General features: G+C 46.5%; 1 protein-coding gene across 1 annotated transcript in view; it reads left to right on the forward strand.

The window, feature by feature from the left end:
* Positions 1 to 2,177, forward strand: part of ADAM33 (ADAM metallopeptidase domain 33) — a 45,759-nt gene extending 43,582 nt beyond the window's left edge. Inside the window, exons 23-24 of the mRNA XM_062574935.1 lie at positions 607 to 624; positions 992 to 2,177. Of these exons, the coding sequence (XP_062430919.1) occupies positions 607 to 624; positions 992 to 1,043 (70 nt within the window). The 3' untranslated portion in view covers positions 1,044 to 2,177. The remainder of the gene's footprint in view (positions 1 to 606; positions 625 to 991) is intronic.
* The last annotated feature ends 24,604 nt before the right edge of the window (positions 2,178 to 26,781 follow it).

Raw genomic sequence — 26,781 nt, forward strand, 5'->3', positions numbered from 1 at the left:
TGAGAGAGGAGGAGCTGAGCTGCTTCCTTCCAGGCTGGGGTCCTACAGGCAGATGGTTTGTGGGGTGTTGTGGCTCACATCTCAGGGAGACATCCCAAATGTCATCTCAGGGAGACATCCCAAATGTCATCTGGATGCAGAGTCTAGTGCACTCTGGTATGCCCCTTGTTCCCTTACCCAGTGGTGTCTGCAAGGTTACCTGAATTTCTCCTCTTCCTCCCTGCCATGGCTAATGTGTCCAGGCTCGGTGGCTAAGAAGCAAGAGGAACGATTTGGGCATTGAGGTGTGTGGGTCTGTGCCCTGCTGCCTGGGCCACCGAGTCTGAGAGAACTGAGAAAAAGGCCTTTAAGGCTTTGGGGGTCCTTGCATGCAGTTCTGGGGGAGTCACCTATGTCAGAGGGTTGAGGGGCTGTGGGTAATGTGACCAACGTTGGGTAATGGCCTTCAGGGTTTGTGAGGTCCTGTGGACTTAAGGGAGGTGCCACCCTTTGGTGGGAACATGGGGTCTACTCCTCCAGAGTGCAGAGGAGGCTGTCGGTGAGTTGTTGGGGATAGATGAGTGAAGGAACAGCTGGTGACACCCTGTTTGTCTTTCCTTTCTACAGACCGATGCCACCTCAAAGGTGAGTCCAGACATCATGAAGGGCAATGCCTTTGCTGGGTGCAAGACTGCTTGTAGTAGGATGGCCTCTGGTTAAACTGTCTGGGACCAGTGTTATTTATTTCTGCTACCTGGAAAAGGGAAATAAAGGAAGTAAGAAAGTGTAGGTTTAGAATTGAAGCCTAGCACGGAAGCAATCCAAGTTGAGTAGGCTGCCTCCATGATGCTGGAGTGACCTGGAACAGCCCCAGGTTGCATCTCCTCTGGTCTCAGGAATAGCTGCTGGTCTGCACTCCCTGAGCTGTGGAAGGATGATTGTAGTGCAGATGGTGGGTGCTTGGTCTCTCTGCACTCATTATAATGAGTTTTCTTGATCTTTTTGCTCCTAGGCCAGTCCCAGCCATCAAAGTCCAATCAACCTCATTCCCCTTGAAGAAATGACAAACCGACGACACCTTAAGCCCATCCTTCCTGAGCTGGCTCTCCTGATTTGCACTGCTGCTGGCAACAGGGGTCTTTTATTCCTCTCGTTTTGTTTGTATTTTGATATCAGAGGACTATTTTTATAAGACAATATGTGTATTCAGCACAAAAGCAGTAGTAGGGGGTTAGGGAGGGGAGGAAAGGAGAAATGGGTACCATGATGTAACCAAGGGTTGGGATGGACTGCTGGTGGAGTTACCATGATGGAGGCTCCACCACCACTCCCAGCATTGCTTTCCTGCCAATTTATCTTCCAGCCTTGGTTTCTTACTGACGTTGCACACAAGCTGGGATAGGGTGACTTGGGGTTAAGTGAGCATCCAACACTGATGAACAATGCTGACGACAGTGCCAGCGAAAGCCGTGTAATATCCTTCTAGCTACCTCCTCCTTCTCCAGTCTTGGTGAGACCCTCCACCACACACTGCCACCAGAGTTCAATGCTGGACATTGTTTCCGGAGCCATTCGCAATGAGAGAAAAGAAGTGGTTTCCAGTTTGAACTGTGCTAGACAGTGCTGGGACTTTTGCATGAAGGACCAAGTTCTCAGATGCCTCTCAGCCTCCTTTCTGACTGAAAAAAAAAAAGGTGGCAATCCTGAGACTGTACCTGCAAGGAGCACCCATCTGGGAAATGGTTTAATATCTGCAGTGCTGGTGGTGGCTGGTTACCAAGGTGCTTTTGAGGGGCTCAGGAGCCCTCCAAAAACATTGCATGTCCCCTGCTCATGGGACAAGCCCAGCAGTGGCTTTCTGAGCTGCTAACACTCTGCTGTCCAAAAGGGGAAGGAGCCACAAGCCAGGAACAAGATCAGGAAGACCTCCTGCTTGTGCCATTGGCTTTCCTAATGGCCTTGACCAAGCCATTGCGTTTCTCTGTGCCTCAGTTCCCCCATCTGTAAAATGGGGGGTAATACCTACCTCACAGGCGTGTTGTGAGGTTTAACAAACTGATGTCTTGAAAGGGCTTTACAATCCTCAGATCAAAGGTGCTGTTGACCTGCACAGTACTATACCGTGCCACTTTCCTGTGACTTGATATGCGGCTCTGCTCTGTCAGGGTCTGACATGAGAACAATGGCTTTGTACAGTCTCCTGGCTCCTCCAGCTGTTTTGTTGCTCAAAAGTTCCTGTAGCCTGTAAACACCAAAAACTCCATGTCTTCCACCACACCAGTGTAAACAGACGTCCTGGAAGTCCCTTCTGTTAGCCCTTAAACCTGGGTTCATTTGGTCCAACACATCAGCTACCCTGGGTTAGATCCCGTTTGACCTATGAAAAATCTTTGAGGTGCATCCAACCAATGTAAAGTCACTGTGATACAGGCTCAGGGATGAACCTCGGGAAAGCATGCTGGTATTTCATTATCCTCAATGCCACAAAATAAGCATGTTATTCTGGGGTGAATTTGTCTACCTTCACCTTCTACCACAAGATAGTGTTCCACTTTCAGCTGCTGGACTAAGGATCTGTACCTGGCAGGTTAGTTTCCCTGGTGCTGCTAATTGCATACTATGGTTAAGTCCACCTTAACTTAAGTTGTCCTAATTCTTTTATGATGAGGTTTGGTTTTGAAGTTTTTGGTCATGCTTAGTGGGTCTTTCCTGAAGCATGTCTGATGCCTCTATGCCTTTCTTGGTAGGTGGATATCCAGGTGGGATGTAGGGGCCATCAGCTCTTGTTACTCTGATAACAAATATGCAAAACACAAGGGTTTGCATCCCTGGATGAGAATTCCCACTTCATACACCCCTGAATCCTGGTAGCCCATTTTTGGCTGCCAAACAGTACTGGGAGTCTGTTTTCTTCCAAGAGAAATGGACTAAAGAGAAAGCTGGTAGTCTCTTGGGGAGGCCTAATCCTGCTTTTGATTTGAAGGCAGATGGTTTCCTGGAAGCTCTTTATATTTCCTATGAGCCTATAAAGCGTGATAGATGTTACTCTATACTGCTCAGTGGAGACCAATGCTGTGACTGGTGTCCTATAGATCAGAAGGGATCAGGGATCTGCAGACTGTGGTTTGAAGAGAGCTTGTGGGCTGTAAGAGCCCTGCAGATGTTTTGCATTGAACCCCCTGCGGAGAACTGGGCAGCAGTGTTTGCGTTTGTCATAAATCTGGTTAGGTTCAGAGTTGGATACTAATGCTGTTTGTAGGGAAGTTTTGCCCTGATGGTTGAATGGCTCTCTGGGACTTCTGCCTCAGAAACTCACTGTTCCCTAAATATGGGGAAGAAGGGGTGTCTGGCCATAGACCAGCTGGAGGGAGAGCCCTCACCTTCTCTGGAATTGCCTGGGATGGGGTTCAAATCCCTGCAAAATACCACTGAGTTCACACTCAGTATCTAAGCAGGAATTATGATGCAGAGATGAGGCTGTTCCATTGGTGAAAGAGGACTCCTTAAATCTTCTCAGTAACCTTCCAGAAGACAGAATAAATGAGCAGGTCCCTAAAGCTTTATGAAGTCTCATTATTTTTTCCCAACAACTTCTGAACATGGTCAGACTTGGGTAAGAATCTAGAGAGCTGCTGGAGAATGGAGACTCTGGTCCCTGCATGTGGATGTCCTTCCTTCTGTTGTCTAGTATTGGTGTTAGCAGAGGATTGAACAATTGGAGAGGGCTTGGAGAAGTCACCACAGTAATTAAGGGGCTGGAAAATCTTTTTCCAAGGAGTTGATTCATTTTTTTTTAATGAGAAGAAGGTGAGGGAGGACAACACCACAGTTGAAAAGCATCTTACATTTGGGACCAGCAGTTAAATTATCACATCAAGCAGATGCTATGTTCTTTGGATTGGATTCCTGCCTGTTGATGTCACATACCTGACCATCATGCTCCCCTTTGCCTTCTCCTGTGGTGCAAATGGAAACAGATAGGGATTTACCCACCTAGAAGATTTGAGTTTTCCTCTAGAGGTACCCAACCTTCACCAGTGATGCAGACCCAGGACATTAGGATGGCTAGATTTTAGCCATTAAAGCTAGAAAGAAATAGATGGAACGTCTCAGACATCCTGCTAGCTCATACAGGTCTAGAATTCTACCTAGCAGCAAGGTAAATATGATGCTTTCAACCTTCTCAGGAGACCCTTTGTCTTCCTGGGAGATGTCCTTGCATGCAACAGTGGATTTTTTTGAGGCAGAAATGCCTCACACATGCTCTGTCCCCTAGGTGGACTATTAGTACTGAGTACAGCCCTCTCAGGCCATGTCTATGTGAATGGACAACTTCAGATCTTCTGCCCTTAAGGTGCAAGCCACCTTCTATCTCAGAGCAGAGACACAAGGGATAGTAATTTAGGGACAGCACACAGCTGTCTGTTTCCTGGCTCTGACTGGCCTGAGATGGCCACAGAGAGTGCAGAACGAAGAAATCCATCCGGATGCCCCCACAGATGTAAGATGTGGCCTGTGATCTGTGCATCAGGCAGGACTTCAGGCCTGATTACTGAAATTCATGAATCCAGAGAAGGCTTTTAAGTGTTCAGATAACACTAGATGGCAGCAGATGACCATGAAAGCCTGTATTCAGCCTTCTGAATTGGTGCTGGGATTTTCTAGGGACCAGATCCTTAAGTGTAGCCTTTCTTCTTGCTCTTTTGTTGCCTGCCTCAGCATCTACAATCCCATTAAAAGCATGAGCTGGGCATGAAAGCTACTGAGTTCCTCTGATGGCCAGCTGAGCTTGAAGTTCACTCAGGTGAAGTTTTCCCCTTAATAAAGGGATCCTGTGGTTTGAGTACCTTTGGAAAATCATGGTGGAGAACTAAAAATCACAGCCCTTCTTTGTAGCATGTTCTTAATATCAGTGGTACCTTCTTGGTTAATGGAGCCTGTGCTCTGTGAAGGGGAAAGGGGAAGGCTCCTGCCGTGTTGGTCCTGGCTTGGTCGTTTCCCTGAAAACTTGGAGGAATGAAATGTGCAGCATCTCATCTGCTGCTTTGAGCCTCCCTAAGGCTTAGAGGTCTGGGTCTGAGGTGGAGATTCACACCATTTTTACCTTCATCACATCAGCCTTTCTGGGGTCTCTTTCTAGCTTTGCTTTTCTTTTCTTTTTTTCTTTTTTTTTTTGATCATGATGGATTCCTTCGAACCAATCACCCAGGGAATATGACTGCACAGCCAGAACCCAGGAGAAAGAGCCCACTGAGATGATGTTAGGGCTTCTTTGAGCCCATTCTTGACCTGGAGATGGCCAAGGAGGTGTGAAACACTAACCATAGGGAAACAGCTCTGGCAGTGCTCAGTTTGCTCTGGTGATGGTGGAGAGGCTACAACCAACTTCTAGTACCTCCACCTTGAGACTGACCTGCTGGTCATAGGCATAGCTAGTCAGGACACCAGTATTAGGCCCTGTGTTTGAGGCAGGACTGATATAACTCACTAGGAGGAGGATGTGATGGCTCTGCCTCCTGCAGGGAAGGCACAGACAATTCAGATATCTGAAGGTGTTGAGGACCCAGGAGCCTCCTAAAAGAAGCCCTCTGAATTTACCCCAAAGCAAAGCTTTCCTCTGAGGCAACCAGTCTTTCTGTTCTGCCTTCCTCTTAAGCAGAAAAGGAAACCATTTCCAAGGTAAATTTGACAAACCAGGGGACTGGCATGAGGCAACCTCTTGTCTTTTCTTCACCAACATTTTCTGTGAGCCACCTTAGTGTCTAGCATTTGCTTTAATAAAACAAAGTTCTTGCCTCCTGTCAGCTGGGCCTCTACACAGCAGCCCATACTGCATTAATGGAGAATGTGGTTACTCAATTTTCAGTGCTGTTGGGGTCCTCTCTCCACTGGAAAAGGTATTTCAGCCTAAGTCACTGTCCCCAGCAAAGCGGTGAGACTGTGGATCACTCCTGAATAGCTGCCCCACCATGTTAACAGGCTCATTAGGATGAGCTGCTTTTCCCACAGAGTAGAAAGACAGCCCGGATTGCAGAGGGAGTGGGAAAGGGACCTGGGACTTTATGTCCCTGGTCAGTTCATGGGATTGATGTCACCCATGTCACTTGTGATGAAACTGCCAACATTTCCTCCCTGCTCTTGGGAAATCATCACATCTATCTCTCTGTCTTAGGTCCCCCCACTTGTGAAATGCAGCTATTGATACTCCCCGTGTCCCACCCATGCCCTATACTGCCCAGATACCATGAGATGTGAGAGACACAGCAAGAGGCAAATCCTGACTCTCAGAAAAGGACTGATTTCTCCAGGATGTGCAGGGACACCTTGACCTGCTCTGTGGCTTCTAGACTGCTTGGGCTCCACAGGGGTTTCCAAGTGAGTGAGGATGTGAATGAAGGGCAAAGCAATGGAGGGGGTAGGGGAGGGTCTCGGGGTTCAAAAGGCTTTCAGCAAGCTGCAGAATTTGGGGGGTTTTCTGGAGCAAGCTAGGGATATCTCTTTGGGTCAAGAAGTGAGGACCACCGTGTTCTCCTGGCTTCCCTGCCTGCTGATAGAGCGCTGAGTTTAGAGGTGTGCAGAGTTTGCAGGCAGACCTGTCCCACAGGGTGCAGCACTAGGTGACATTGCCAGACTACCTGGGCTAGCCAGCTGGCATCCAGCTGTTCAGGGGTGTCTGTCACACCATCCCTCTACACCTCCAGGTCCAGCTTTCTGCAGCCTGCACCAGGCCTGCTCTGTCCTCTACTGTTCAGTGCAGGTCAGATAAATCCCTTGCCAGTGTAAAACAATCCTCCTCTAATTTTTCTCATTTAATGTTTTATCCCAGAGTGGGAAATATGAAGGGGAAGGAGACCTGGAATGAGAGCACACATGGACACTCAGAGCTGCAGGCAGACAGGTGCATACACAGAGCTGGGGGCGGGGGAGGAAAGGGAAGGAAAAAAGGCAGTGAAGCGGTTAATGAAGAGGCTCCTGCAGCCTAGGAAGTTGAACCATTCATCATCTTCTAGCGCCTTTTCTTTCCTTTTACTTTATTTGTCTTTGGCAGAAGACAATTGCTCTCTCCAGCCCTTTCAGCTGTTCTGAGGGCTGATAGCTCTCTCCTTGGAGCCAAGAATGGTCCCATTAAAAATGAAAGTATAAAGCACAGCTTGATTTTAATTCACTGCATCAACATTTCTATATATACAGAGAGGAGAGAAATAAATTTACAATATTATACACGCACATACACGCTAAAGACTGGGGTCCCGTTGAGTGTTGTCACTGAAGTGTTGCCTAAAGCTGATCTCTTATCTCTCTAATTTCGAAGTACTTCTTTAAGAAGTGAGTGTCTTTCAAGTCCCAGTGCTATGAAGTACAAAATGAGCTTGGAGATGGAGCACTTTTGTGTCAGGAGTGTCAAAGCAAGAAGCAGCTCCCCATCTCCAACTTCCCTTTCTGTTTTAAATTCTTACTTGGAGCAATAAATGAAAAAAATCAGCACAAGTTTGTGCAATGTCTGGAGCTGAGATGAAACTGCACTGTGCTGGCTCTGTTTGCTAGGAAAGAGGAAAGAAATGGTGTGGGAAGTGGGTTTTCAGAGCTTCTTTATCAGTTTATCACAGAGAGAAGAGCCCAGGTCCTTGGTTGGTGGCAGATGCCATGAGAATCCTTACAGGGTGACCAAGCTCTGGTCTTTGCAGACCCCCTCCCTTTGCCTGTTGGGAAGCAGGGAGCAGCTACTGGAAAACAAGCTAAGAAGGCTTACCTGTCTCTCTGGGGGCTGGGAGCGTGCAGGGATTAAGAGCTATGGACAGTGATGAGGGGAATATTTGCCTTACTGCCTTCGCTGAAGCAGGGCTGACCTGGGGCTAAGCTGTGGAAGGGGATGAGGAGGCTAACCTGGTGAGGAGCATTTCTTTCTGTCGACTGGTGCAAGGTTCCTACAAAGAGTTAATGATGTGAGGAGTGTCTGAGCATCTCTTGACTAGACAGAGATGGGATAGCTAGTAAAGATCCTGCTGATCAGTTGGAGGAGGGGTTGTTGCCCAGATTCACTTCCATGGCTTCATGGAGACATGACATCTCTATGCAAAGAAAATGCTTCTACCATTCACTGTGGTTTGGGAACATCTGTGAACAAAGGGAAGGGTTTACCTGGTTTACATGAGAGCGTATGCAACAGGTCTTTTGGTCCTAGATAATCAAACCAAACCATACCAAAGAAATAAAATCGGGAAGTCGGAGCATTTGGAAATGGGCGGGGAAAACCTACCACAGTGTGGCTTAAAAAATGCTGCATGAAACCCAGGTGGCCAGGTCATGGAAGGAGTTCAACAGATAAGGTGTAGAAATGAGAGATGAGATATCCTGGCCTAATTCAGCAAGACTTACTGAATTACTGCCCAGCTAAACACATCTCTCAAAATGCTTTTTTCCTCTCCTCCCAGTTCCTCTGCAGGCCTTATTTTCTCTCAGAGCTTTTGGGTTATATTAAAGTAACCCAAACTAGGATATTCTGTTCTTTCCAGTATGCCAGACGTCCTCAGTGTGGAGAGTGTGCATCCAAACATGCATTTTGAGGTGGGGAACCTATTGTCTGGCCCCTGGGTTGGATGGTGCTTACTATCTCATGTGACATATTTGGCCTGCGGCTGTGGTCCTCGGTGGTGCCTGCCACACACACACAGCTTGCCCCACCTTTGGGATGCAGGATAATCTTTCTCAGATCAGCAGACCTTCCAAGGACTGAAGATGTCAGCTTTCTGGGTGATAGTGGGAAGAAAAGAGCTTTTGTCTCTGTATTATTATTTTCTTCTTCTCGTCCTTTGAGAGAGCCAAAGGAACTTGTTGCCAAGGAGACTTTGCCAGCTAGTGAGCTGTTGGCTCAACAAGTATAAATGGGATGAGCATGTGTGGAGTGACAGGCAACCTAAGTGCTATAGCCTGAGATCCTAGGATGAGACCTGCAACCCAGACTTGGGCTGTGAGGATCCTACAAGAGACTCACCCCATGGGTGTGTGGATCCTATTACACCGCAGATTTATTTCTGCTGCACTCTATTTCCACTCTGCAGGGGGAATCTCAATGTCCTTGTCTTAGCCCAGGCATCTGCAAGGACTATTCCCAGTGTAAGTGATCCTTTTCAGAAAGCAAAAGGCTTTCTTAGAGGCTGAAACTTAATACTCTTTGGGACTTAAGGACCCTACAAAGACCTTACGAGGACCATACAAGGTAAGATAAAGATGTTGCAGGGTGAAATGAGCCCCTGTTGACAGTTTCTCAGTCTCTGTGCTGAACCTACTCTGCCATGCACAGCCCTGATAGACCTAATGGCTCTACCAGCAATTGGGACCATTGTGGTAGCAAAGAGTCATAGCTAAGCGCTCCACACCTTCAGTCCCCTGAGCTGCAGCACACGTTACTGCTTTGAGGGGGCCTAGGTGGAGTTAGACTTGGGGTACGGGCCAGGTAAAGAAAAATGGGGCCAATAAAAAGTTGCAGGGAGTAGGGCTGATTTAGAGAGCTGCCCTACAATGGCCACGGATGATATGCTGTGAGCTGCTGCAGAGGACGATGATGACTAGCCAGTGATTGAATTGGGCTGATGGTGCCCAAGAAAGGCTGCCTGCGCTATCAGCCCTGCTGATCCCATTGGCCTTCTCTCATGGCTCCACCATGTTGAGCTGCAGCAAAGCTCTGAAGGGCAGGACATTGCTCAAACAACTTTCCTATGTGAACGCGGAAAGCTGAGGGGACATTGGTCCCCCGGGTGATTTCTTCTCTGGTTAAAGGAAACAGAAGAGAAGGCTCAATGCAGCTGTTGAGCAGGTCCAGCATCGCCTCTCCCTGCCCCAAACCTAGTGCAGTGTTCTGGACCTTGGAGGTGGCTCAAGTGTGGTTCCTTGTGCAATGGAACAGTGATATTCCTGGAATTAGCGACCAGTTTTCTTACAGCTTTGGCTCTCAAAGCTCTGCTTGTCTCTACCCGGTGTTGTTCTGCTCTGCCATCATGTTTAGGATTAGAGACTCTGGGTAGGAGTCCCTTGCCACAGACTGTAGAGCTGTGGCAGTCTCCACATCCTTCATGGTGTATCCTGGTGTAGCCTGGATCCTGCCCAGAGTGGTTCCTCCCCTCCTGCGGCAGGTGTTCAGAGTGGGAAGCAGAAGTACTTTAAAAGCGTCAGTCTGTCTCCATGGGCTGTGGATGGAGCCTGGATGAATAGCTTAGTCTAGACATTTAATGTTTAGTTGGTTAAAATTAGTCAAGATGAACCCCTAGATAGTAAAATGAAATAGAACAGAGGGCTGTTTATTGCTATTACTGCCACTTCTTTGGTATCCAAAGGTGCTTTTAAAGAAATAGGTGTAAGGATGAAATTCTTGTCCTAGAGGGATCATTTTGGCTTTATTGGTTTTGCAGTAAAAAAAATAAAGCTGTTCCTGTCCAAAGTCACAATCCCAAGCAGCCTGCTGTGAAGGACGCACTTTGTGATCCCTAGGCTTGCAGAGCAGGGAGTCATGTCTGTGCTGGCAGATTAAATGTGTTTAGGAACGTTTTGGGGGTCCTGGGGCCAACGGCACAGTCTTCACCTGTGTTATTAAATTCTACTTTCCAAAACAAGGTGGCGACCAGCAAGCGGCTTGCTGGGAATGGTTCTTGTGTCATACTTGTGGCTGTGGCTGACCTGTGCAGGAATCGTATAGGACTAGGTTAAGGCCGAACGCGCACCAGGAGTGACTAACATCTCAGCAGCACAGCAAGTGACTTCAGGTCACTATTCAGTTTGCTTGTACAGTCACCGCTTTTGGGACTAGGCTGAAAAGGAATGTATTTCTTCTCTGCAGCTCTCCTCAACTAGGGACGATCCATTTGGGTGCCTCTCCTGCTTCTAGCTGTGGTTGGCCGGGAGTGGGTGAAGACACAAGGGAGTCCCTAAGTCCTCTTAGGTATCAAACTGGAAAAGGGTTAATCTAAGAGTCTCCTCTAAATGTCTAGATGGTGATTGCCTGCTGCCATATATCCGCCTGCATCATGGGAAGCCAATAATTCTGCGGCCAGCGGTATATGAGGAAGAAAAAAACATTAGCACCAGTGTGAGGCCCCTTTCCTTCCTGAGTAGCCACCCTCTGATTGCCAGCTGGCTCACCTAGAGGCAGCCTTTGCTCAGATTTTGTAGCAAGATGTGAAGTCACACTTCCAAATTTACAGCAAGATTCTGCTAATGTAAGTCACTCTGCTGCACATCTATGGTCTGTGTTTGGACATGACATAAGGAAAAAGGGCGGAAAACACAGGGGACAGGGAAAGGCAAAGCTTGCAGCGACCTGACCTCGTGAATGGCTCATCTCGCTTGCCCAGGCTGCAAGTCGGAAGAAAGGGCTGGGACTGGAAGCCAGAGCTGGAGATATCATAGTCAGCCTGTGTGTGTGGTCTGACAGACCAGGGTTTTGGAAACACAGCTGCAGGACAGGACCTGTCCGTGGAGAGGCTGACGTAGGGATTCTCCAGCTCCTGAGACCTGCTATCCTGTGGCAGCCCCATGAAGACTTACTCTTGTTGTGCAAAGGTCTCCAGTAGGAGATGCAGATGTTGGGACAGGACCTGAGCTGTGAATGCACATGGGGCCAAACACAAATACCAGACAGCAAGTATGGGCATTATCTTGTGAGCTTCTGACAGGAGACATTTGTTTTCTGTTGGACTAAAGTAGCTGTCAAACATCTAATAGTCTGAAGGCCGGAGTCCTGCCTGCAGAGACACTCTGCTGGCTTTGCTTAGTGAATCCAGCATGGACCTCAATTTGGATGAGCAGTCTAATTTAATTCTGGACATTTTAAAAAAATTGATTTTATTTTGTTTCATTCTGTAGAGTTTTCTTTCCCTGCCTGCACTTTCCAGGAAAAAAACATGACTACAAGACAGAGTTTAGTCATTCTTTGAGCCTCAGATCATTCTTGGCAAGGTTTTTATCCACACTGTCTCCTCAACAGTGGTTTTCCCAGGAGGGTTTTGTGAGTGTGAGGCTTTTGTAATGTTAGCATCTCCATTCCCTCAGGATGAACCCAAGGTATTAAAGTCAGCTCTCGTGCCCTGTCTCTGCGGGGTTCTGTTCCTGGACACTTAATTAGCATCAGTCTTGCAGTTTGTCTTTGCATGTTTTTCATTTTTACACCAGCAGTGAAAATAGCTCATTTCCCTTTGATGTTCCCTTGTATGGAGTTCTTTTTTTCTCCTTCCCCTTTTAGAGCAGAAGCAGAAGAAAATCAATTTAAACAAGATGCAGAAAGGTTTCAAAACACCGTCTTAATCAAGTCAGCTTTGCCTCCGATCTTCCTCCGGCGCAGCTCTGAACCAACCCCCAAACCTGGCAGTTAATGACAAAAGAAAATCACCGATGACACACTTTGAAATCCTTGGCATTGAGTGACACGCACAATAGTTGAAAAAAGCCCACAAAACAATCAGCCGGCAAACTTTATCCGTTAAACTTCAAAAAATATTGTTTTCTGGGACAGGAAATGGTTGCTCCTCTTCTGTTCTGTTCTCTTCCTGTTAGAGAACACAGTCCTGTGTGTAGCTCAGTGGAGCTCTGCTGTATTTTCAGCAGGAGATCAGGTTCTTGTCCAGGGCTTGCGGAGCTCGGACTGGGCCATCACAAACATCCAGATGATGCCTCATTTTTTAGAAGTTTTGCAGTGCATTGGAAATGCCCTGTGGCCAGGATTGAGGACAGAGGAGCCGAGGTAAAAGTGACATAACTGCTCTTTTGGATTCTGTCAGCTATACGTTGGATCCCCCACACCGTTCAGGCAGGAGTTTGGTGTAAAAAGAGCCTTGAGCCCTGCTGGCACTTTCTGAGTGAGATGGTCTCATAGCATTAAATCTGGTCTGGACTCTGCTGTCTGGAGGGCTTTGCCAGCCTGTAGATAGCAGAGCTGCTTGGAGGCCTCTCAAATAGAGCTTGCGATGTCAGTCTGTCCTTAAGGGAATGACCATGGGATTTCTGGCAAATGACCCCAGGGAAAATACTGCCTCAGAAGGAGATTTCTTGGCATTGCAAAGATCTGTGGCCTTTGGATGGGACAAATCCGTTTCTTAGTTTGCAGAATGTGAACTTCATCCGTTTCCAAGAATCCCAGAGGTGCTGGTTGGGAAGAATCTCTATCAGCCATCTCGAGCGCCCAGTCAGAGCCCTTCCTCTCTTCCTCCCCAGAGAAAGGGCAGGACTGATTGCATTTAGTGTGTGGTCAATTCTAACACCAGTGCCAGTTTTAACAAGGGAGTCTTGTAAAACTTGGGCTGTGATGGAGGAGCAGGTCCTGTGCTGAGTCACAACCAGTCAATCCTTGTAGGACTCCTTGGGGTCTTTTTCCAGCCCCCCTCCTCAGTGTGATAGCTATATGTGCATGTTTGTGGCTTATACCACCACCATAAAAGATAAAACAACCCACCTTTTTGGCACTGCAGGCCTCCAAATGAGACAAGGACACTGCTGAACACTGACCTAGTGCTGAGGCCTTAAAGGTCAAGTACCCTTGTAGCTTCACTATCATCTATCTCCAAAAGCAAATCGTGCTTGCAGTCTTCCTGGCTCTGGGGCTGACTGAGCTTTTTGCTCAGTTATTTCCCCTCTTTGCAAAAATACAACACAGGTGATTGTATTTAGGACCCTGTTTGCTTCTTCTCTCGATAAAAAGCAGCTCAGGGAGGGCCTGGGAAACTTTGTGCGAGAAATGATGCTAGGTGGTCTCTATAGTTTCTCCTTGATCCTTCATGACCAGTGAAACTCAGCCTGGAGTGAAAGCAGGAGACAGATGATTTGCAGTAGAATACCAATTTTGATGATTATACACTGTGCCGACACACCATCAGAATAATGGGGGCAGCTGATGGGTTTGGTAGCGCTGGGCGCTTAACATTCTGCCTTGTTTTGCCTCCTGTCATTTTGTGGTGTTAATGGCTTCTCCGCGATTTGTTAGATTGCATGACCTCGAGGACACCCAGCTACCTCCTCCTTTTCTCTTCCTTTCTTTTCTTCCTGCGTGCAACTTTAATGGAAGGCTTTGTTTTAATAGAATCTAAATGACATGTCTCTGGTTTGGACAGAGTTCAGGAAAGCCAATACAAGGAGAGAGAAACTATGGACATCCTGTGAATGATTTCAGCTCTCCCTTGATAAGAGAGTGACCTGTTCCAGCAATGAAGCTGGGGGGCAATTGATTCAGCTAAGGGCAATTGTGCACATTTTTGCTGAATTGGCTTGGTGCATTGGCTAGAGATTATGCCTATTTTCATGACAAGAATGAATAGCCCTGAACTGTTCCGTCTTCCTAGTACCCGGAGGGACTGGGGAGCGAGCAATTGCTCTATGAAGGGTCAAAGAGTCAGATAACGGTTTCCAGTTATAGACCTTACTTCACCACCACAAGGTAGTGGGATGAGAGATGATTCCTGGATTAGGGAAGCCAAGGTCTTCCTAGATTCCAGGACCAGAAATGTGTCCTAGCAAAATCTTATTGTCCATATAGAAATAAGACCTGGGCAAGTATTGTGCCACCTCACAGTCCTATCCTGCTTTCCAAAGAAAATCCTTGTGCATGGTTCAGAAGGGAACCTTGTATGAGTAGAGCCTGAAGGAATGGTAGAGGAGGGTCCCAGTTAGGGGTAGGTCCCACTCAGGATTCATTTTAGTTGTTAAAAACAGTTGTCTAGCGGGGCAGAGGAGAAGCATCTCAATTTTAAGGCATATTCAGCTTTGAAAAAGTCATTGCTGCACTGTTGTGGGATTGTCAGTCACAGAGCTGCTTTCAGGATGTCTCAGGAGATGGTGGACCCCTCAGGTTAGCTGTTGGAGGGTTGGACGGGCATCTCGGCAGGGGTCAAGTGTGGTCATGGAGGCAGCAAAGAGAGGAGACGGAGAGTCTGCTGCTGAGTCTTGTCTTGTCTGAGGGGGGCAATGCGTGTGCTTGAATGATCACCTGCTGTACCTGCAGCAGGCAGAACAGGTCCCAAACTGCAGACCTGCCCCATTGCCCAACATGGAAGGCGAAGGGGTCTATCCAGAAAGGTCTGGGCTGTGCCAGCTTCTGGATTACCTCTCTCCTACAAGGTATAATCCTGCCTTTGCAGCAGGATTGCCCCCACCTTGCTCCCACCTTTGCAAGAGGCATTATTTGGTGGTAAATAACTGCACTCTGCTATTCTCCAGCTTTGCCAGCTCAGGCAATAACAACAGCTTCAGTGCTCAACAAGCCCCTCTGTCATTCCCTCCTATCACATGGTGTTTTTTTCCTTTCTCTTTTGTCTTCAACTTCCAGATCCCTCTTAAGCTTCAAAACTGAAAGATCCCTGTTCTGCATCCTTATCTGCAAGGTGAAAGAAGAGAGAAATTGTCTCCTGCCATTGAAAAGATAAGTCACGTTGGACTCTTCTTCTTTAGAAAACTCTCTAGTGCCATTTATCAATTAATTACTAGGTTGCATTTATGCCCATTAATTCCCCCTGCTGTCTTTCATTTTTGGAAAGGTCTGTGTTGCTCAGGATCTAATTGTCCTGGTTTTATATTGCTTTCTTTTTCATTTTCAAGTTAAGTGGATGCCAGCATCTTCTAAGGCTGCGCTTGTATTTTCCTTGCAGATTTCTTTAACCCCCCCCCCTTTTCCTCCACCCTGGGCGTGTTCAGTGTGGATTTGGCTGGGTTTGGGAGAAGTGGATTAAACTACGTGGCCCAGGCTTTAAATCCTAATTGTGCTCCTAAATCAATCATTGCTGGAGCCCAGCAAACATTCTCTCCTGAAACTTTTTACACTGAAAACTACAGTTTCAAGTCACCTGCAGCATGCTACGGCTTTATATCAATCTTGATTCATTGTTTGGGTCCAAATAACCAAAACAGACAGTTCTGAAAAGAAAAGCTTCAATTCATTCCCCTCCTCCCCAAACAGTTTGATATCTACTTCTCAAACAATATTTCTTCCATTGCTTCACTTCAACTTTAAACACAAAAGTATTTATTTTAAGTAGAAAGAAGTTCCCAAGTAAACAAAATGGGCTTGTTTTGTTCAAATGATTTGCCAGAGAAAAATGGAAAAATACACCACTCAGATAAGTCCAAAAGAATGTTTTTCTTCAGTTCAATCACTTAATCACAAAGCTTTTCTCACCCCTCTACCCTACAATCGTCATCCCTGTGTCGCTGAAAAGCGCAGAAATGCTGCCATTTAAACCCTGTTTCAGCAAGAAAGGATTTTCTAATCTTTTCACTGTTAACTAAGGCAGCTTTTAGATACCTGAGCAAGGTCAATCCCTAGGGCAAGGTCCTCTATGCTCAAACTCAGCAGAAGAGCTTGGCATTTCAGGGTGAGTTTCCAAAGGTACTCAATGGATTTTGGAGCACAACCTACTGAAAGCCAATTTGAAGAAAATTTTTTGAAAGTCCTCTGACTTTGGGGAGAAAGAAAAGAGATTTGATTTTTCTAATACACTTAAATTCTGTGGGCTCCTATTGGGATTCAGATGAGTTTGGTGGGTACAGACATGAGTGTGTCATGACCCAGGGTGTCAAAGCCAGCCCACATGAGTTCTCCTATTGCTATGTCTCACTGGGCACCAGGAGAAGAGCTGTAAACCAAAAGGATGGCTTTCTTCCAAGGTGTCTTCAACCAAGACCAGCAGTGGGGGGTCTCACCTTGCTTTTGTGGATCTGGGGTGGCCAGACACCCTTTACCTTAACTGAGGAGAAACAGCCATGTTTGTGGGTAATCTCCTTCATTTTAACCACCTAAGCATGAGCTAGATCATGCTGATTGCATTCTACTGATGACCCCAGCAGCCCAGACAGCTAGGGAGAGGTATTGATGTATTTGGTACCTGAAGTGGGGCAGTGTTATCCTGGCTGTCAAGGAGACGCTGCAGCGGCTGTGTGAAAGTAGTAGCTTGTAATATGGAATATTGTAAGATGGTAATCCCCTGGTACATGGCATTTGGGCAGATGTCCATGCTGCCCATGGGGGCTGTCACACCGGAGAAGACTGGAAAATCTTGACCACAGATTTCAGGGACTATAGGGGAGATGATCCTGGTTGCCTTGCTTTTGTTGTCGTTGATAAGTTCTTCCGAAAGAAGAGGACCAATGCTCAACCTCAAGAAGTGAAGTGTGAATACAAATGCATCTCTCAAATGAGGTGCCTGGGGTTGGAAAACAGTTTCATCTAGTCTCATTCTTCACATTAGAAGCACATAAGCATTTTTGACCCATTTCTAACTTCAGGTTCACCACAGAAATTGCTCCCTGAGGAAAGCAGAGTATGAGAGATATGTGCACTCCATGCCTGAGGGGTGCAGAGGATCAGCCAGATGAACAGCCAGGGTGAGACGTCTTTCAAGCCAAGGAGAATGTGGCTACATGGGGACATGCACTGGGCTCCTCTCTGGACAGCAGAGTGGGGAAATCAGGGGATGAGGCTAATGTTCTTCTTTCATAAATATACTGGCATCTCTCCGTCCTAAGGAATCCAAGGATCAGCAAAAGCTGAATATTAGTAGAACTAAGACTTACAAGCACAAACCGCACTGTCAAAGGTAGAGAAATTTTATGCCTGGATTTCACAGGCTCCAAATAATTCCTGGTCTTGTTCCCGGGGTAGAAAGGGACAGATATTTAAAAATTCACTGTTGGAAAGAGTGTAATGGTTGGGTAGTGGTGAGGGGTGAGTGGAAAAGGATTGGTAAATTGGTAGAAGGGAGGTAACAGAGCAAAATCCATGCCAATACAAGGCTGGTGTACTTGTTATGTCTTCAAATTAAGGTTGAAGTTGTGCACAGGTCTATGCAGGCTCTTACCCCGGCGGTGTATTTTACCTGAAGCGAGCAGACAAAACCATCCCAGCAAAGCAGAATTGCAGAGGGGCTTTGAGGTTGTCTAATTAGTGAGTCTCATTCCCCATTTTCCACTGAGCACCAGTGGCACTTGAAAGCAGCTGCCATTGACGGTGGCTTTGTGACTGCTGCTTCAGTGTGCAGCCTTCAAGTAGCAGCAACCCAGGGAGAGAGGCAACTAACCTTTCTTTTTCAGTGGCTAATGACAAAATGTGCTGTTTGAAAGCCTTCCTGAATTCTAGGAAGAGGTGGTGGTGCGAGCAGAAAATGCAGCGCTCATTTGTTAGATCTAATCTCCTGCTCATAGAAGAGAGCTCAGCTCATAGCGTTCACCCTTCAGGGACAGAATTGGGGAAGGAAAACTGCCAGGTGCTGTTAACCCTCAAGATGCTTCATCCTGTGACCAAAACCATTACGTCTGGGGCCATCCATGTAGTGATCCCACTTGGGCCCTGCTCACCTTGCATGAGGTGGGAGGTGTGTTTCCATCAGAGGGAGGGTGGAGAGGGCTTCTCACTCAGCAGCCTCTTGGCACGGTGGAATAGAACAGATAACGGATTAATCAGCTTAGAAACAGTGACGTTTCAGGGGTCTTGTGTCCAACAGGACACCTTCCCAGTTTAGAATCTTACGCTACATCAGTTCTACAAATTCCCTCATTTTGCAGGATCAGTTATTGTAGGGTAATACATCCGTCTCCCAGACTTCACTGCTGTGGAAAGATTTATTTGCATGCATCCCAGCTGGGCTGTATCAAACGTTCACTCCTGCATTACCAGGCCACAAGCCAGCTTTGTGTTCAATGTTGGGTTTCTCCCCCATGTGGAAATGTGTTGCTCTATGAATCCAGACCCTTGGAGGCCCAAAGCCCAGGCCATCCCGTAAATATGGCCTTGGTGTTATTTTTATTATGAAAAGGCAGGTATTTTATGGAACCAAAGCTGCTCTTGCCAAGATCTGGAGAAAGTACCATGGGGAACATTCTTGAATTTCCTTCTATTTCCTCTGTCCCAGGGTACCTTGGTGGCAGAGTCACTGAGATAGACCAAGCTGATATCTGTGGGATGAGGCAAAGATCTGTATGGACAAGTGGATAGAACTGACACCTGCAAAGGATTTAAGAAGTTTCGCTGGAGCCTTGGCCTTTCTGAGACACATGAAAGAGGACAAGAAGGAATAATCTACACCTGCTATTTTGAATCCCTTTTCTTTGTAAATCTCTCTCTCTCTCTCTTTTTTTTTTTTTTTTTTTTTTTTTTACTATGAAAGGATGAATCCCTAAGGCTCACAGGTGTTCTTGAGCAGTTGAACCTACATTTCTTGGGTATGTTGTTCAGATTCCCTGGAAGATCATGAGTCCCTTGGGAATCTGTAGGCTCGAAATCTCTGGAGGAGAGAGAGAGGGATGGAGAGGAACTTGCAGGCTGACTCGTGGAAGAATGTATCTGGAAAAAGGAGCAGCTGCTGCCGTGCATTAAACCTGCCAGTTTCTTAGCAAAGCCTTTTTCCTAGAGGGATATCAGGGAGCTTAAATGAATCACCTAAAAGGCCGGAAAGGAAAAGGACTGTGTTCTGCCTTGCTCAGAGAGAAAGATGTCCATGACGCGTGAGGGCACCTGGCAGGCAGGCAAGCACTGTTTACATGGTGACTCAAGTAGCTCTGCATCTGCAGAGACACGTGAGAGCAGGCTGGTGGAGCAAGTGCTCAGCATGACAGGTGGACTTCAGCCCCTGCAGAAGGTGGGTTGAGGAGATGTGGCACCATCCTTTGGAGTTTTCTGTGTGCTTGTGAGGGCTGTGCTCTTCAGCAGTGCCTGCTGTGGCCATGGCCCCCTTGTGCACAAATGCCAGACTTGGAGGACCAGAAAAAAAGTGGATAGATACTGTGCAGGATGGGAATTGTCCTCCTGGACTGAGGATGGGCATACTAACTCCGTCCATCCCACCCTACTGCAACCCTTGCATCTTCACTCTGCGTGTAGATCTCAACTTTACTGCCCAGCACTCTCAAAACCAGATTTGAGACTGCCAAAGAATGATTAGTTTTCTTAGGAAGCTGGGGAAAAACAGACTTCCTTTTGCCTTCAGTCAGCCTCGCCACCTGGATTCTAATTTTCTCTTCCAGATCCTCAGCCAATGGCCCCTTCTTTCCCAGCTCCAGGTGAGAAGGCCAGAGAGCAAAAACCATCCTTTGCTCTGGCCCTTTGCCATTCATATTTTGCAACACCAGCTGTTGCCTAATTTACTGCACAAACCTTTACTTGCCTTCCTCTTCTCTGTTCTCCCGCTCCCCACTCCCCATCCCCCCGACCTCCTTCTCCTTTGTCTTTAGCCGATGCCAAGCCAGAAGCCTGACAGCCAAAGAGATATCATAATTTCCTTCCTGGCAAGGTAACTGCAGAGGTTTGGGTTGTCTGAGGACATGCACAGTAAAAAGGGGGAAGGAAGGATGAGACCTGATTTGTAAAGCTATCTACAGTTTTGGAGGGCTGTTTGGACTGCCCAAGGTGTATGCTGCGTTGTGGCTCCTTCTAGAAGGCAGCAGATTTGGAGATGAGGCTTCATCCTCTTTGACTGAATAATTAGTGCTGCTTCCGTTTTTGCTAAGTCCTCCATGGGGATGCTTGCATGCTCCTGCAGAGCCAGGGGGAGGAGGATGTCCTCTCTCCTCAGACAGCGTGAAGGAGGACACAGTGAGGCTTCCTTTACAACTAGACTGCTAGTAGGCCATGTGCTAATGCTGGCACGCTGAGCTTGCTTAGGGCTGAGACCAGGACTGTGGAGCCTCCTAGGAAGGCATGGACACCCTGTGCACCACCACTCTCGACCCGTCTGGACAAAATGATAATAATCCAGCTTGATGGGGGGCATTCTCCTCCATTTCACACAAATGATACTTGCTCTCCTTTAATGCCTGCCTTAAATAACTTGCAGGGCGTTTCTGCAATTTCGGCAAAGGTGGAATCTGTATGTGTGAATGGGAGGAGATGGAGTGAATGTGTAATTGGGCTTAATCTTCCCGTACTCAAGGAAGCAACAAAATATTTCTCTTTGTCTATTTAGTCAAAACACGACAACATCATTGCTCTACTGCTCAGGAACAATAAAGATGCAAATAATGTCAACATCTCCTAGGCTTTTGCCAGGACAGTTACTGGGGAGAATATTATTACGTTCTGATTACTTTGTATGAAATCCACTATCAGTGCCTGTACGTGGCTTTACTCCTCAAGGATGTTGAACTAAATTGGAATGAAAATGAGAACCACCATCTCTGCTGCTCGGTCTCCATGCTCTCACTGATGTTTTTGCTCTGGAGGGAGAGTGGAGGTCTTTAGCAGTGCAGTGGGCAGATGTATGTGTAGTTTGTGTTGCGTGACTTGTGCATTCGTGTTTCTGGGTAGAAGGGAATGCAGTTAATAAATTCCCAGTCTCCTGCCACTTCTTTCTTGGCTGCACTGGGACTGTTTAACATATACTGGTTTGTAGAATGATAGAAAAAGTTATCAGCATTTTGCAGCTGGTTTTCCTTTCACTAGGATGGGAACATTTCTTGGGCCTCGTTTTCCTTTGGGCATCCATGGGACATACTCATGCTTTGGAGACTTGTTGGAAAACAAGACAAAAATCTCAGCCTTGAAACAGCAGGAGTGCAGAGCTTAGCTTGTGTGGGATTGACTCCATATAGAGAAAGGTCATACAAAGGGGAATTCATCAGCCTTTGCTATCTGAGAGACTCAGTAATCATCAGAGAGGCCCCTTCTTGGCTTGCAGTCAATGAACAGCACAAAATATCTAGAGATAGAACTCTGATGGACAAGTAAAATACCAAGGTAGGGTACAGGGTATAGGGTAAGCCATGTACTTCATCCAGGAAGGTCCAAGGTGACTGTGGTGGACACAGAAACTTGAGAGATGGACCAGCCAGTTCCCAACGTCTTGCTGACTGACCATGACATTGATATCCATGCTGCCAGTGATGCTTGGGGCTTCTGCTCAGCTCAAATCCAGGCTCTCCCACCTTCTACCTTGTTTAGGAAGAGCTCAGGTGTTAGCCTGAACTCCCAAGTTCTCCAGAGGAGAAGATTCAGCTCAGACTCTGGACAAGATGAGAATGAACTTCTGTGCAATGGTGACTGCGAGACAGCATGTAAGGACTTAACCCTAAGCAATGATACACCTGCAACCAGCATGGCAGGGTTGCTAACCTAAATGTTGGATGTTTTTATGGGCTATGTCATGCATGAGCAGAAGAGGGGACATTGGGTCTGAACATCTCCTCCCCCTCTCTACCACTACTGCTAACTAAATTCCCAATTTTACCAGTTGTTCCAGGAAATATCTTTGGTCAGTGCAACAGATTCCCCTGCCTTTCAGCAATCTTTGTCTGTTACACTGAAAACTAATGCAGGAAAGAAAAAAGCCTAAAATGCGAGGTTTAATCTGCCGCCCTTCTCATATCCCACCAAACGCTGGTGTTGGTAAGGGAAGGGTGGAGGCGTCAGTGGCACAATGGGTTGTGGCTGACTGAAAGTGCTCATGAAGCTACTGCGAAAGAGAGCATCAGCAGCAGCTCCTGCCCTGCTGGTGACGGGATTGTGGGCTGAGCTGTGATGAAATGGCTGGATGTCACAGCCACCTTTTCTTCTGCAGGAATATCAAAAGCAATTAAAACCCTTTACAGGAGAAGGTTGAAATAATAAATGCCCAATACAGAGGCAGAGTGATGGGATGAGGAATTGGGCATGGAGAGGTGGATTGGGTTGGATGGGGATGCATGAGGTGGTCCATGTGTGAGGTCAGGGAGAGGGAGCTGGAAGGTCAGATGACCTTTGAACAAGCGAAAACATAACTCAGTGCTGGCTGAGAAAGCTGTAGGGTTGGAGAAAGACTGCACTGAGGATGCAGGGTGACCTAGGAAAGCAGGATTACGTTGTTCCAGCCTCCATATCTCTTACTGAAACGAATGACTTGCTCGATCCTGGGTATAGGGTGATGATGGGTCTGGGTGGCCTCTCTGTCCTGGGAGGATCCAGGAGATGGCAATGTGTTATATACCAGTACAGAGACAGACACTGTCAATTCTTTTCCCCAAAAGAATTTGTTACCCATCAACAACAGCCACGAACTGCTCATCACCTGTGACGCTGAGGGCTGCATCATATGACTTTAATTACTGTTGATAGGAGGCAGTGACAGATATTTATCCAAAAAAAGAATCCTTTGCTCCTGAATGAAATATTCAGCTGAAAAGTGAATGACACCTCTGATAGAGGAGCTGGAAAATTCAAGAAAAGAAGTAAAATGATGCATGTTAGCTAGATATCTAGTATATGGATGAAGTTCATTTTCTGATATCTAATGTAGGAGATTTTCTCGGTGTCAGTGTGCTGTTCTTAATGTACAGAAGGAATGATTTCCTGATAGCGTGGGCAGGTTCACAAAACTCTGGTTTCCAAACACTCTCTCCCCTGCCCTATCCCCAGAATAATACTAATATGAAGATAGAATGAAACTTTAAATGGAAAGATTTGATTTCTTGCCAAAAAATTTGGAAACAAAATAAGATGTTCCCTTTGGTTTGGCTTATATTGAAATCTTCTTTTGGATTTTGATTGTTGAAAAGTTTTTCTTGGAAAGTGACAAAAGACTCATATTTGAAATATGAGAGTTTTCCTGAATATTTCATCAATTCCCAGCATGAGAATGAGAGATGATGAAACTAGAGAGGTTTCCTTAGAAAAAAGAATTTCAAGGACATGTCCATTTTTCAACCCTAGAATATTTGGATCTGAAATGTTGTTCTGCTCTACCAAACAGACAGATACTGTGTCTGCCCGTTTCCCCCTTTGGCTCAATTCACGTTTCCCTCTCCCTTCTCAGGGAAGGAATCCTACGCTATATTTTATATCTCAAACCAATTAGTTTCAAAGGGATTTTGGGGTTTGTTGGATTTGTTTTCCTCCAGAAGCATGAGGGCTAAAGGCTGCACTCTGGCGTGTACCTGCTTTATTGAAAGTCAGGGAAAAAGGTCTTTAAAATCTGAAGGGGGGAAAAAAAAAGTACGTGCCTACGTCTATTTTGAAAAGTGATTTAGGTTCCTAAGTCATTTCGGTACATTTGAAAGTGCCTTGTCCAATTCTGCTAGCGACATACAGCCTTTTGCTGCCTGTCCGCTATAAATCACAGCTCCCCCAATGGCCCCTTTGGTGCAGCCTGTTCTGTGGCGCGTTTCGGAGCTCGGCTTGTTTCTGTCTCTAGCACCGCTTTGTTGCCTATTCTTTAACCAGTTCATTCTCCAGTCGGTGCTTTTTCTTCCTTCCTCTCACTCCCCGGCCTTCACTTCAGCCATTTATCTCACAGATGAAACCTGAGACGCTCTTTGAAAAAATTGGAAGCTGTAACAGCCGATGAATTCATTTTCCTTCTGATACCACAGTACTGGTGACTTCAGAGAGGTTTAACAAATCACCTGAATCTGGTCTCTCATCCCCGCTCTTGCTCTGCTGCCTTTAGTCAGGGTTCCTAGGTTTTCCAGTGTCCACATGGTTTTCAGTGGTGTTGAACTTGCCAAATGTGATTGAGAGGTGTGAACTGGTAAGTGGGGGAGATGATAGATTATCTGTCTCACTGTCAGACTTACCTCCATCCTCGAGAGGATGACAGCTCTGGGAGGAGCACAGAAGGGTTTGACCTTTCCTTTTGGCTCCAGCATTATACTTCCCAGGATCTCACCAAGATGGTAGCCCACAAACACCTCTCTGGACGTCAAAGTCTCCTACTTGTTTTGCCATTCTCAGCTGTATTCTATGTAATTCCAGAATTGTTTTCTATCACATGCCCTCTCCCTCCTCCATGCCTCCCACCTCTCCAGCCCTGGGGCCCCATCCCCCAAGACATGGGTACTTAGAACCATTCAGACTCCCTTGGATTTCCAAGATGATGCTGGACAAGAGGCAGTTCATTTTGGATGAGAAGCTTGAGGGCAAGTGGGACACCCAAGACCATCTCCAAGAACTCTGGATGCTACATGTGGGGATTCAGCTCACTAAAGGGCCAGTTCAGTTACCTAAACATACCTACTGCCATTGAAACACCTGTAGGTATCCTGCCTGGCCTCCAGTTGCCCCATGTAAGCGCCCAGATGTGCACCAAGTGTTTAAGCTCCCATTTAATCATTGGATATCTACAGAGCCACTCAGCTCCCCCTAAATTAGACCTCTATCTCTGGTCAATGGAACAGTCCTCCAAACTCCCTTGACTGTGTTGACTAGGTCTCCAAAGTCTATAATGGGTACTCAGACACCTGGTGCACATATGGATGCCTACATGGAGATGTGTAAATATGCAGAGTGGAATCTGTGAGTTAAATCCCACCTGTGGTGAGTGAAGAGTGATCTGTACTTGACTCGCTTTTGAGCCACACTCAGATTCTTGGCTGTAACTTGGCAATGCCTTTGTTGGGCAGGAGGTGAAGAAACAAATCCCTATCCTCTCCAGCTTTCATTGTAGGCCAAGATGACTAATGGAGCTGGGGGTCTTCCAGGAAACTTGGATAAATACAAGCCTTGCAATATGATCAAAAACAATTGAGCTATTGTGCCTTAAAAGGTTACCACCCATCAGCTGAATGATGAAAACTGACCTTGCACATTTTTATTTAGGGTGTACTCGTTTTAGCCACTGGGGAGCGGTGGTAATTTGCTCATGTTGCGTCACGGCCCTGGAGAGATCCCTATGAAAAGCACCTTGCACTGGTTCAAGAACCATCTGGGTGGAGCATTGGTTCCTTCATTCACTGTAGAGCCTTCCAGCACAAAGCAGCTACTGAAGTTATTTAAGGACTTGAGCTACTGTCCAGAAGGAATATGGGCAGCTACCCCTGCACTGTCCTGCATCGCTCAAGGCAATGAGGGGCACTGCTGTAGATTTCAAGGGCTACAAAATCAGGCTTAAGTACACCAACATCCAAGTGAGTCCCAGTCAGGAAGCAGTTGCCTGATGTTAATGGGTCTTAAATACGTATTTCAGCTTACTTAGAGAGTTATCAGGCAGGAATACTTTCCTTACGTCCTTTGCCACCCATACTTCTCCAATCTCCTTGCTAGCTCCCCAGCTAGTTGTTCCCCCTCATGATAAATCTTTCTTCTTTTTTGCAAAGGCAGTGTCAGCACAACTGCCCATTAGCATGGCTAGTTGCACCCCCCCCCCCACAAGCAGTACTTGAGCAAAACAGCCTGGAATGGTTGTTCTTATCTTGTGTTTATTGCATGCAGAAGGGAATGGATTCCTTGCTGCTAATTGCTGATGTTCTCTGCAATTTGTTGCACATTATTTCTTTTTTGCTTCTCTAATTAATGATTACTTTGTGTTTTCTCTGCTTATTTTGTGGCTCTCTCTTTCCTCAGCTCAGTTTCTTTGTTTTATTTTTTTGTCTGATGCTGCTTCCCCGCCTCCAACATCTCAAACCATCGTCTGTTTGCTCTCTTGGGGGACTTTTTACAGCTAAACCACTTCTGTTTTCAGCACACCAAGTTTTTTTTTCATCTACTTCTCTGTTTTTTGTTGTTGTTGTCCTCTTGATTGCTTTCTCCCCAACTGTTCCTTAAATGCTCCTTGCATTTCTACTTTCAGAATGTACAGAAATTGTCCAATCTACTCCAATTTGGACTCAGGTTTGCGTTTCTAGAAATTGCCTTGAGTTTTCTGCGTTGTTTTATTTTTACAGACACTTCTAGCTGAGGGTGTTTCAGGCCAGGGATGGAACTGGCAAGTCATGAGGAACTGTGGATGTGTAATGGGAGGGTATCCAGGAAGACTAGAAAATGCCATCCTCGTCCAGAATTGTTGACATCACTAGCTGAATATGGAGCCCGTGATTCAAAAAACACATTGACAATCTGGAAAGCGTTCAGAAAAGTGCCACTGGACAGATCTG

This window comes from Rhea pennata, chromosome 4 (assembly GCF_028389875.1).
Source record: "Rhea pennata isolate bPtePen1 chromosome 4, bPtePen1.pri, whole genome shotgun sequence".
Taxonomy (NCBI): Eukaryota; Metazoa; Chordata; class Aves; order Rheiformes; family Rheidae; genus Rhea; species Rhea pennata.